This window comes from Corvus cornix, chromosome 2 (assembly GCF_000738735.6).
Source record: "Corvus cornix cornix isolate S_Up_H32 chromosome 2, ASM73873v5, whole genome shotgun sequence".
NCBI classification, from domain to species: Eukaryota; Metazoa; Chordata; class Aves; order Passeriformes; family Corvidae; genus Corvus; species Corvus cornix.
In genome coordinates this window covers 83,649,452-83,662,419 of record NC_046333.1, presented here as the reverse complement: position 1 = coordinate 83,662,419, position 12,968 = coordinate 83,649,452, and the positions used below count along the sequence as shown (strand labels likewise).

The 12,968-nt window shown below is 41.0% G+C and overlaps 1 protein-coding gene across 6 annotated transcripts in view; it reads right to left on the bottom strand.

The window, feature by feature from the left end:
* IKZF1 (IKAROS family zinc finger 1) overlaps positions 1–12,968 on the bottom strand; it is a 67,515-nt gene that overhangs the window by 21,871 nt on the left and 32,676 nt on the right. For 2 of the 6 annotated variants that reach the window (XM_039549552.1, XM_039549554.1), the window contains exon 4: positions 1,329–1,382. The exons of the other annotated variants lie outside the window; for them this stretch is intronic. In XM_039549552.1, the coding sequence (XP_039405486.1) occupies positions 1,329–1,382 (54 nt within the window). The remainder of the gene's footprint in view (positions 1–1,328; positions 1,383–12,968) is intronic. 6 annotated transcript variants of the gene reach the window in all.

Below are 12,968 nucleotides of genomic sequence, written 5' to 3'. Positions count from 1 at the left end.
TCTTCACTAAAGCTCTCCACAGCTATGCCCTGCACCTCTGCAGCTGTACTGCTCAATGAACATCCCGATGCAGACCAGGCTGAGTATGCAGGATGTGCATCCATTCAGCAGTGCAGCTCATGGCAGGGGCTCAGTTCAGGTGCAGAATTCACTTTGCCAGTGAGAGCTGATGGACAGTGAGGGCACCTGACTTACCCATGGTCCTCACAGAAATTTTATAGGTCTAGTTAACAAACAAAATCTCTCCCTGTTCAAACTTAGTAGTTCTTGCAAATCTGTCTGCTATATGAGAACTAGTGAAAAGAGCCCCACTGATGCAGGAGACACAACAGGAGAGAGGAATCACTCCAGTGGAAATCTGAGGACTTTTGTTAAATCTGAATAATAGGGAAAGAAGGGTATTTTTTTTTTTTCCCTTGGGACTTATACTGGAAATAAAAACCATCAATGTTTTCTGCTTTTTTTGTGAGAGTGATTCCTGTCCCTCCCTTGCTATAGTGGAGAAATCACTTATGGAGCAACAAAAATGTGAAAAATACCTCTAAACCATATTTTTCATATGCAGTGATTAAGAATATACTCAGCATTTTTAGAGTTTTCTGAAACAGTTACCTGATATGATCTTTGTAGAAATAATTTCTGTGCACATCCATGTCTATGTACACACATGTCCAGACATTAATTAGCTCTACAGTAAGTCATGGTAATAATTGCGTGTTGGCTCTTCTAACACCATTAAGAAATTACTCATTAATTAATTTACTTCAATTTGGTTGAAGGTGACCTAAAAGGCTCTGGATTTTATTCTTTTTGTACACATTATTACAATCCAAGGAAGTTTAATACGAACCCCTTTCCACTGTGGAAGTGGTGCAGAGTGCTTCGTTGTCACTGAACTGACAGCTTTACCCCATTCCTTTTTTACCTATCCAGAGTGTGTAAAAATTACCCAAAACCAGAGCACTAGCTGGGTCCCTTGTGCTCTCTGATGTTTACTGGGAATTTGGGGTTTTCTGAAGAGCATTTGGAATTAATGTTAAAGCATCTTCTCAGTAGTCTATGGCTAAAGGTGATTTAGGTAAGTCTTAGGAAAAAAAATAAATTGATATGTCAAAAGGGAGAGAGGTGATGATATAATTTATCACTGAAGAGCAGCATTGCTGGCTCTGCATCAGACTTGGGCCAGGGCAGTCAGGAAAGCAGGATGGTATGAGAGGAGACAGCATCACACTTCCCTGGAAAGAGCTGAGCAACATGGAGATGGAAGGGAGGCATTTTGCAATGAGTGAAAGAGTTGATAGTGAGCAGAAAGGAGAAACAAAACAGACCTCCTGGGAAACTGGACGTAGAGTGTGGCTTTCGAAGGACAGAGAAATAGGCAGCTGGAAAAAAGATGCATGTGAACAATTAGTAATTTGTTTTTGATCCATTGCCAATTTACCTTCTCTTTTAGCTACGGGACTCCCTCCCAGCTGTAAAATCCTTTCAGTTTTGTGAGACTTTGGCAATGGCACAGGTCTAAGCACCTGGGCCATAATTCCATTTGGAAGGGGGCATTCACCTCCCATGTAATATTCTTCTCCAGTGGGATTTTTAAAGAACCAAAAAGCATAAGACCTGGTTACCAAAGGTATTTAGATAGTAACAGAGAAAGACCAATCACACTGAAGCTTCTAAGGCATTTAAACAATAGAGTTCCCTTACTCCTTTTGATTTTTAATGGGATTTTACCTTTCATCCCAGTAAGTACTAAACTGTATCCTTGTGGCATATACCTTTAAGTATAGTTATCCTCCAGACTTTCTTTGAAAATAACCCCAATAATTTGATTTTATTTTCATGCAATGTCTTGCTCGTGCTTTGTAGCCAAGAGCAGAGAACTCTCTGCTTGAACTCTTCAACTCTCTTCAAATTGCTGCAAACAGTTTGGGTGCATGTAATTTTTTGTTTTCATGGCCCACTTGTTATTCCAAGACAAGTCAGAAGTATTTTGTTGATATTAGTTGATGTTTAAAGGGTAGTTTTAAAATACAAGAGTTCTCATGAAGACACCATAACTATTCAACCAACAAACATACCTGACTGATTTGAACAGTACATTATCACTGCAACGGTGAGAAAAAAAACTTTAACACCATCCGCTCTAACAAATGATAGAAAATGTTGCTAAAAAGGCAGACTAAGATGGAAAAAACCCCACTTATCAGACCAAAATAGCATGCCAACATGTGTCAACAAATGCAGACAGGATCTCTTCTTATTTACATAAGTACTCAGAAAACAGAATATTGTCAGCAATCCCACCCGTTATTTCTGATAGAAGACGTAATTAACAGCTACTCTGTTTTGTTACAGCATACCAAAATTTTAGCACTTGGCTATGAACTGAAATCCTTCCCCCTTTTCCTTTTTACATCATGGTCATTTACTGTGTCATCAGCTCTGTTCTCACCCCACAAGAACACTGCAGGTGGAGGATGCCATCCCCCAAAATGAAAGTTGTTTGTCCACAGAATAGTTAAGGAGTCATTATTCACCAGCCAGACTTGGCAACAAAGACCAATTCTTCAACTTAAATTATGTTTCCATTAATAGTATCTTTCCCTTATGAGCTTCTGAAGTGACAAGAAGAATTGTGTGGGTGTGAAAAATGACAACAAAAGGTCTGGGCAGAGGAACCATAATTAACTATGCAATGCCTTGAGCCCTTCTTCAGTATAATTTAGATGACACAACAGAACACAGATGGGGCTGACCAAACAAACTGGTTATTTAGCTACAGAAAAAGCAGATGCACCCAAGTGCTCTTAAAATTTTTTTGCTTTCCCCTTTCTACATATAGCACTGCATTTCCAGTTAATCAAGTGCTTGTGGTGTCTCTGTGTGTAGAATGCTGAAAGTTAGAGGGCATTTTTTAAGGGAAACAAAAATAACAGAAGGAAGAGTAGCAGCAAGAACTTGGGGGACACACCTGCAGGTAGAGAGGCTGGTGCTGACGGATAAGGAGATCCTCCCTGCAGGGTCCATGCTGCTTCCCTTGACTCTGAGTGCCAATCAGCCCTTGGCAGCCAATTTCTTCCCTACTCTAATTTTGGCTTTCCATCAAATGGATACTATTCCAGAAACACAGGCGTCCACAGATAAGCTATCTCCCATGGGACAACTGGTGTGAGGAGCTCCACCCATGTCATCACCCATGACTGCTACTTCTCCCTGCTGCTGTCTGGGGGAGGTGCCCACCCTATGTGCCAGCACCAGCGCCCAGCAGCATGCACAGCCTATCCTCAGCAGAAAGGAGCAGGGAACTGTGCTTCACTGCATTGCAAAGCACATCAACATGTTTTTCTAGGGGCTGCAGTGAATTCAAACCGTACAGAATCAAACAAGTGAACAAAACAACCAACAAAGTATGTCCTTTCCAGGTACAAAAAGTGGCTTTTGCTCCATTATGCATTCTCCCAGTAGCCCCCTGTTAGTTACCTACAAGAATCTTCTAAAGGACCAGTAAAGTTTCATTGGTTAAAGACATTCAAATAATGCCCTCAAATACACACTTGAAGCTACATGCCTTTCATATACCTTTCTAAATTTGAGTTTCAGTAGGAAATGATCTGTAACCAAACCAAGGGGCTGGTCTAGTTCATATTTCTTGTCTTTGTTGTGACACTTCCTGGTACATTTTGTACTGGATGCAAGTTGTTTTTTCAAAGGACAGTTAATTACCTGGCTGCTTGATGTTCATCATCTGAACTACAAGTAAAACTAAGTTTTAAAGGCAAAAGAAAGAGCGCTGTCAGGAAATGCTATATTAAACCTGTTTCTCAAGTTCCACATGCATGTGTAATCCATGCTTCCTATATTGGAAATGCTCTGCATCTTTTACTGGCTGCATGATGGAGAAGCTACGAGAACTGCTGCAGGTTTGCTGGTAACAGACTTTATTGACGCTTCTCTCCTTTGAGAAGTAAGCTGGGAACGCTTTCAAACTGGGGAGAAAGATTTGCTGACAAATGATCATAAGAACACCACTTTTCATCCTCAAATTTTTTGTCTCTTCTGCTTTCACCAGATTTTTTAAACATGGGCATTAAAGGATGAGGGAGTAGTAAAAGGACATTTATCAGGAAATTTTTAAAAAGCAAAGTAACCTTAAGTAACAAGGCACAACAGTGAGGTAAAACAATGACCATACACAAAAACATTCTCAGCTCATGCAGGTTTACCTGTGAATACACATGCTTATGTGCTGAGACTGGAACCTCTGGAGCTGGATTCTCCAAAAAGACTACAGGCACAATCATTGTGGCTTACACTCTTACCCACACAGCAACAGTTATCCAAGAACAGCAGAGACTCAGATATATGATATCCTAACACTTATAAGGCATTTCCCTTCTCTAATCCTTCCAGAAAGCATGCTTTAGTGAAAGTCACAGGTGTTAATCAGACCTCAACTAATGCAACAAAATTCTAGCTGAAGGCAGTTGCATGTGGCAGCTGGGAGAACAAGAAGGGAGTATGCACCTGCAAAGACTAGCGTTTTGGAGACGAGGAATGCCTATATTGAGATTCAACAGGCAGACCAGAAGCTCCTCAAAGATGGAAGAGACAGCCAGGCTCTTCCATTAAGCCATGCTGTCACAGCTGGAAGTTGTCCTTACCTGGAGGTTACTGTGGGCATCCCTTAACAAGGCAAAGGGCTTAAAAAGTGCAGAAACACAATTAAAAAACAGACGAGGTGATCAGTTACATATAAATAATGTGAACTGTAGTTAGAGGGGGAATTTTAAGCTTGCTTGACCAAGAGCAAAACCTGTGAAATGAGAACACGCACAGAGGGTTTTGGTCAGGTAGCAACTGAAGGCAACAGTCACTGCCCTGAAGAACAAAACTACCACTTGGGAGCAATGAAGTGCCCTTGGTTCTGTGGTTCAGGGAAAGGCAGGGACATGAACTATTTTGTATATTGCTTCAGAGAACCTAAATTTGCCTTGCCCTGAATGCAAAGGGCATTTGCATTTTCAAAGCCCTCCTTTGCAAACCCTCCCCTTTTCATGTGCCAGCTCAGTGAGCTGCTTGCACATCCTTACTTTTGTGCCTGGAGTAGCACAGAGCTACCCTGGCTCAGGGTCAGGGCCTTGCAAGTCCATCCACGTTAAAAAGTCCATGCATGTTAACAACGAATGTGCTGTGCCTTTGCTATCAGTGAACGGACCCAGGGACTTTTCCAGGGACCATTCAGCTACCATGATGATGTCTTGAGCAACATTTTAAGCAAATGTACATAGTTCCACATAGCTGTCAAAGGGTCAGAAGATCTAAAATTAGACCAAGCAGCTGTGTTTAGGTTTGGGGAGGTGCCCTTGGGTGTCGTGCCAAAGCTGTGCACTGTCAATGTCCTCTTTTGAGAAGAGGTCAGAGGAAGAAATGGAGAGGAACCCAGCCATTTCAGCACTTGGGAGGGAATGCACTATGAAAATTTTATTATCTTGCCTACTCCAAAAACAAATTGCTGAGCAGAGTCTTCTGTGTCCCCCTCATCTGACACAGGGGAAAAAAACCCCAGGGATACTGAAAGTCTATTTTAAGCTAAAGCAAATCAAATGTAGTCATCACTTTATGAGTGATAAAGTAAATGTTCTCTCTCAGAACTGTGAAAAGAAGGTGATGTTGAATTACGAGGCCTGCTTTATGTCTGTTAACCCTGAGTGCTCAGTTATTTTTCCAGACACAATTGAAGACTCTTCTTTTTGGGTTGTAGAAATATTATGAGAAAGTTTTGCTATCTAAACTGTTGTTTACTTGATTAGTGTGTGCTCAACATTCCAGCGAAATGAAATCCTAATCGACATCTTCTAGGGAAGAGGCAAAAATTGTTCTACAGTGTCTTGGGGTGATTTTATGATGATACTGTATTTCCCTTTCGTCTGCTTTATGCCCAGAAATGGGTCCCATAGCTTTAGGCTGGGTCCAGAAGAGGGAGGAGAGAAGCCAGGCGAATTCTTCAGTGCTGTTGGTATTCAAGGGCTCACATACACTCCCCCTCGTTCTCCCCGCTGCAGAGCCGAGGGAGCACCTTCCTGCTTTTAGCCAGCCTGTTAGCCGAGGCAACAAATTTTCCCATACCAGCATACCTGCATACCAAAATGCTCCGGAATTTCTTCTTCTTCTTCTTCTGGAACTGTTTGGCCTAGCTGTGATCCGAGAACCAGATCATCAGACCCCGTGGACCAGCAGGGAAGCTGCAGGGACACCACATCCCATCCTCCAACCTTGGGAAGGACTGAGACATCTACAGAGGGAACTCTAAATCCACCAGCTTTCTCCGCATTGAGGAGGTTTATTATCTAACATTACTCATTTGTTTCTTTGCCCTGCTGGAACTCTACTTGTTAAATAAATAGTTTTTTTCACTTTCATCCAAGAAATTAATTTTGTGTCAGTGGGAGGGGGAGTGCTGAAACCTGCCCTCTTACAAGGAGATGTTCATTACAGGACGTTTCCTCCTAAACTTGTCTCAAACTGAGACATACAGAAATCTCAAAGAATTCTCTGAATATGGACCTACCTGATAGCTCCTGAGAAGAAGAATGTCAGAACAAAATCAATTATTTCCCACTGTGTATCACAGACAATGCTTTGCTACAGGGACCTGTATTCCCCCTCTGGCAATCAGTCCTCTGTTTTGAAATGGCAAGAAACCCCAAATGATGCTGGTAGACTCTTGAGCACTTAGAGATCTGTATAATTCTGAAAGTCTACAAACTCTGTTTAGTACACATTTTAAAGAAACTTATTGTCTTTCCTCACTTCTTCACCATTTTTCAAGCTTGTTGTTTTCTTGCTTTTACCTCAGGAAAAACAAGCACACCTTCCCTTTCCTGAAAAGAATCCAACCTTAACAATATTAGTGCTATGACAAGTCATCCCTGGCATTGGATGCCTCTTCTGTTGCAAAGTTGAATACTGGTTTCTTGGGTCTTTGTGCACAGTGCTAAGAGAAAAACCTAGATTTCACTAGCTTTCTGCAAAAGCAGAAGGAGAGAATATTTTAAAAAAAGGTCAGTTTCTCAGAAAGATGTGGAGAAAAATGTCAGAAGTTAAGACTAAAGAATTTTATATATAAAAGATGTTACAGCAGGAAGAGCATCCTACCTGGACTTCCTAGATCTGATCTGCAATCACACCTCAGATGTGATTCAAAACTACCAAATTTAGGAGTCCCTATTCCTGTCCTGAACTGTGTCTCCAAAACCAGAAAGGAACTAGGCTGCAGAGTTGAAGTTTAGCAGAGTTTCTGGTGCAGGTGTCACCATGCCTCCAGAAGAGAGAGTCAATCCACTCAGGTGCAACTTCCTCAAACTCTGAACAATTCTTCAGCAATATCTAAGGCTGGTGAGCATAAAAGGTGTTTTAAAACTATTTTATGTCTCTGTTGAATGAGTAATCTGACATTTGAAACTCACTCAAAACACAGTCAAGATCACAATCTTCAGACAGTCACAATTACCATGCACGGTATCTTGCATCAAAGTACAACCATTTTCCTAACTTGGATAGATCAACAAAGCATCCAAGCCAGCACACTGCTGGCAGAACTTCAAGGGACAAGTCTTTCAAAATAATGTGTTTTAAATTGAATAGTCTCCAACAGCATCACTCGACTAAATTGTCACAAGGAGCCCAAAACTGACTATTATGAACATCAGAAAATTATGTAACTCAGACCACAGAAATTATCCCACCAGAGTCTTTATTTTTGGATGAGGTACAGAACAGAATAATCCAATGTGGTCTAACTAGTGTTCAAACACTCTTTCACTCATTTCAATATGCCTACCAATTACCGTAACATTTGCCTATCAACAAAATATTTTTACGAAGCAACTAATGTTTTGGGGCACCCCAAATTCAGATACTAATGAAACTAGATTATCAGAAAACATATCACCCTGGAAAATGCTGATCCACTAAGAAATTAGACCACTGTCTCAAGCTCCATATCTGAATCTTGGGCATCTAGTCATCTCAGAAGTATCCTCTGTTTAGCATGCATGTGCAGGCAGGCATTTGTTACCTCCTCACAAACTCTGTTATAACCTGTAAGTTGATCAGTAGCACAGTAGTTAACAAAAAGGACATATATGGGCATATTCTGATTTCATATCTCAGAGATGGTTCAGGTATTGCTTTCCAATCTGCAGCAGATGGAAACTATGAAATCCTTGTTCCACTGTAGCACCCCAGGCTGAAAGCAACAATGTAGCAGTGGAGAGCAATTTCGAAGTGTCAAAATTATCTGGGAGCTTAAATCTCTTTGACTTTAAGTGATACTCAGATTTTTAAGACAACCTGAGCTTCCCATGGTGGGAGACTGAGGGGAGTGGAGAAACAGTAAACCCACACTAAGAATGCTGTGGAACTTGAGTCTTGCAGCCATAGCTCAGAAGCTATTACAGCTTCCCCCTTGTCCCCTTGGCTTAACATGAAACCTTTACCTTCTGTTCCTCTAACTCCTTCCACAAAGGGCAGTCTTAACGTATTACCCATTTCCTCCCTACCCACAGTTGTTTATCTCCCTAGCGTCTGTCATGGCCTGGAAGTTTGGATCAACTCCTACACCAGTTGCTATGATGGAATTTTAAATCACTCAAGTTGGAAGGTTTCTAGGGAGACCACAGACATTAAAAAGGAGAGAAGAGAAGAGAAGAGAAGAGAAGAGAAGAGAAGAGAAGAGAAGAGAAGAGAAGAGAAGAGAAGAGAAGAGAAGAGAAGAGAAGAGAAGAGAGAAGAGAGAAGAGCACCTCTAATTAATGGGTGCCCTAGGAAGTAGCTGGAGCAAAGTCCTTGGGAGTGAGTTTTTCCAGGTGCCAAATATCTCAAGAGAGCTACAGCGTCTCATTTTCAACCATGTTGTCTTCCACAGGTTTACTTCACATACAGACATGGGCCCTAAAAAGAGTTATTCTTTTGAGAATCTATTGTTTATTTGTTTGTTGATTGTTTTGAAAGGACAATTTTATGAACTGTGCACAACACAGGTCTAGATCTCTGCTCAGCTTTCACATCTCTACAGGAAAGTTCAAAACCACATCATGGCTATGTCTCCTCTGTTGCAGCCATATTATAGGTGGCCCCTACAATGGTACTGCCCGTGTCTCTCCTTTGTATTCAAGGACACAGTGATGGTTCAGTTTGGGATTATCTTTAACTATGTGGAAAGCCATTATCTCAAGTTATTAAGCTGGAAACTTCCTGACTTTTTGTCGTTTCTCTTCTGTATTTATAAATCTCTCCCTTCCTGCACTCAGCTACCCACTCCAGCCTCTCCACTCTGATCTGTTTCTTTGTATTCCTGGAGGTGAAACAAAAGAGCTGCAGTTGTGACACTGCAGTTTCTGTATCACATTTTAACATTTCCACATCCTCCTCACTCTGTTATAAAAGTACTCTAAGAGGAAGAAGGGCAAATAATGAAATATAGGAAAGCAGGAAAAGAGGAAGCAGCCAAGAGACAGCAGCCCAACTGAAATGCTAAGAATTATGGAGAAGTGACAGAAAGGGAAGCATAAACCAGGAATTATACTTAGTGGCTTAGCAGAAAAAAAAATTAAAACTAACAAAAAATGGAGAGATTTAGCCCTTTTTGCCTCTCCAGTAATCTTACAAATTACTATTCTTCTCTGACTTTCATCCGCTTGACATTTATTTCCTTCCCCACCTACTTTAAGACAGGCACCAAACTGTGCTGCTCTGTGTGCAGCTGGACTCTTCCAAACCTGAACTAATCCAGACCATTCCTTATCTTCATATCAAAGGCACAATTATGCAATGGTCTTTCTTGCTGAAGGCAGCTGTGGGGGACAGAGTGATGGACGAGTACAGAAGGAAATTGGCTAAAGCAGAGTAGGGATTGCCTAACTGGGCAATCCTGCCTGGCTGGCAGCGGATGGAGCAGACAACTTAGGAAGTCCTTCCACTGAGATCATGTGTCCCATTTGTTCAAAATGAAACTTGGCTGCAGCAGAGTGTTTGAAATTCACATGAAGAATTTTCTCTTCTTCATTTCCAGATAAAATAGATACAAAACAGAACATGGACTACTTTAAGAACAGAGTGGGAATAGCAGCTTTTTACAGTCTTCCATTTCTTGGGGACTTTTTAGCAAGAATTTTTCTGATAAAAAGCTGAGTAGAAAGTAAAAACATGAGAAATGACCCTCTATAAATACCACAACACTAACAGTTATGCATCGTTTTTGAGTCAAGCTCCAGTTTTTGTCTTATCTGGTGGCTAAATGAATTTTGTAGTTTCTCAGGAAGACAGTGGTGAAATCCTGCATGTAAATGAAGACAGGGGTGTTACACAAAGGTGTACTGTGGTATATTTATTTGTTCATCACTGCTTGAAAGCTACCTTGTTGGAAGAACTGTCAAAACCATTTGTGGCTATTCCCCACAAAAGAGGCTGTCAGGAGGTGATAAGAAAGGGCTTTAGTAAGGCTTCACTTTCTTTGAAATACTCTTGCACAGAGAATATCAGCAGGTTCAGCTCTTCTCCCTACCATTTATCTGTAAATTAGGAAATATCCTGTGGGCCACTTGAGCAGTATTTAGTTCTTCAGCTGAAGTTAATGTAATCTGGGACATGTGGGTCTTCCTACCTGCATGGGAAGGAGTTAGCAGTATCCTCCAGTGAATGGCAGCAGTCCATGAGATGGAATCACTGTTGGAGACCTGCACTGCATGTCCCATCCTGCAGCTCTGACTGCTCTCCCAGTTCCTTACAGGTACAGCACCAGTACCTCTAGTTTACAGGGCAGAGTTTATACAGTGCATTATTCTTGTAGGGCTGGCAGTGACCAAGCTGTGCAATACCCAGTACATTTATGTGAGAGGAACATAAATGAATGTGAAGGCTTTGCCTAGCTTGTCATATCCTACCTACTACAGAGATGGACTTCTGTTTATTTCAGATTTGAGGGGCATGACCTGCCTTCTTCTGGCTTTACTAGTCCTGGTTTGACTTCACTTCAGTGGAGCCCCTCTTGATGTAGCTCAGCATTTCCAAGGATAAAATTCAGTCATGCAGCTGTTCAAGAAAGAATGTTTTGTTAAATCAAATGAGCATGGTAAGAGAGAACTTAGATATGGATGTTCTCCACAGGAAATGGATGTAATTTTTCTATATGACTTTGGATGAGAAATGTAAAGCAAAAGAGGCAGAAATAGAATCATTTTTCTGCCAATCCAGTCATAATGTTACTTACTGTTAAACCAGAACAGTTGGAAACAGCTAAGCATTGGGCTCCACTGCAACCCTAGCCATAAGGAAAGGCACAAGTAGTTTGGTTAAGGAACAGTACCACAAGGGGATTTTTATGCTGACGTAAACTTGGAAAAAAGAGAACATTAAATAGCAATAGAAATAGGTAATACTTGATCCAGAACTATTCTCAATTTCTCACCAATTATTAATAGTACTTATCCTCTAATATTCTCATTCTCACATTCAGTGTCCTACTGCTTCAGCCTATGGAGAATTTGATAACAAACAAAATTTTACAGCCTGAAAGGGGGGCAGAGCACTGGATGCAGACTGAGGAAATCTAGGTTTAATTCCTAGCTTAGCCACAGACTTCCTGTGTGGCCATGGGAAAGGGTTTTAATCCATCATGTGCCCTTACTTCCCTATCTGCACATTTTTCAATTATTTTAAAATAGGGATAAGACTTTTTTTTTTTTAATGGGGAATTCAAAAGCCATTTTCCTGCTTAGAGTGATTCTTATATTCAGGTACATGCCTCTCAAGTATCCTAACTCATAAAGCTGAAATCTGGCCATGCACTGGTCACCCTCTTCAGACCATGGAGGAGGCAGAAGTTGGAGCTCCAAAATATTGCGTCACTTAGGTATTTGTGAAAATGCTACCCATAATCTGTGATGCGTCCTACATCACTGAGAATTACACAAAGGTAGAATTATTGTTCAGTCTAATAAACCTTGGTTACACCCATAAAATACTGGATATCAAATGCTTGGAGCCCTCAGCCAGCTCTCCCTTATCCAGGATTGTTCAAGGTCAAAAAGTAAACTTTTTCTTCCTCAGACTGATACAGAAGCAGGAAAGAAATTTTATTTTTCCTCAGCTGACCTTTTCCCATGCTATCACTCTGTTCCAAGAGAGATGTAAAAGTCCGAAAGGCAACAACCTCAAGAGAAAAAGCATAAGCTGTTTAATAGTCAAAGCAGTTTTTAATTATTCTCCACACTGAAGCCAGCATGGCAAAAGTAATCAGTGATCTGAGAAAGGAGAGAAGAGAGGGGCTCGGCCTGTACCTCTGGTGTGGGAAATGACCTAAAACTGAAAACTGTGTCATCTGCAGTTCAGCTGTGTCGTGCTTCTCATACACATTCAGTTATGAGGTGTGAAATCTCACTCCAAAACCAAATTGCTAGAATATACATATATATTTTAAATGCAAAAGATCTTCAGAAACATCTCAGTGTAAAGAAAAGCCTGGACAAGATTATGGATCTGATATCCTGAAATTCGGGCTTATGTCCCAACTTTATCTTCAGCTTCCCAGCCTCCTGAGACCAGCCTCACTCACTTCTGTCAAACCAGTACCAGGCTGGAATTTCACTCACTGCAGTGGTACGTGCCAGGATTTCTGCCTTTCCAAATCAGGCACAGAGCTCAGAATCAGCTCTCCTCTTTTTCCAAAAGTCAAGTGATACAGTAGATTGCTCCTCTGTACTAAAATCTAGACTAATTAGGAGTCAGGAAGCTAATTGCTTCCGGATTACCCAAGTGATCTAATAATTAGTTGACAATCTTTATTTTATTCCCTCATGTACGATCACCAAATCCTTAATTTATTTACTTTTACCTGCTTTATATTTTTCAATCTTGCTTTTCAAGCTAAAGAGAATTGGTTTGAAACAAAGTTGAGTACTTTGAACCAA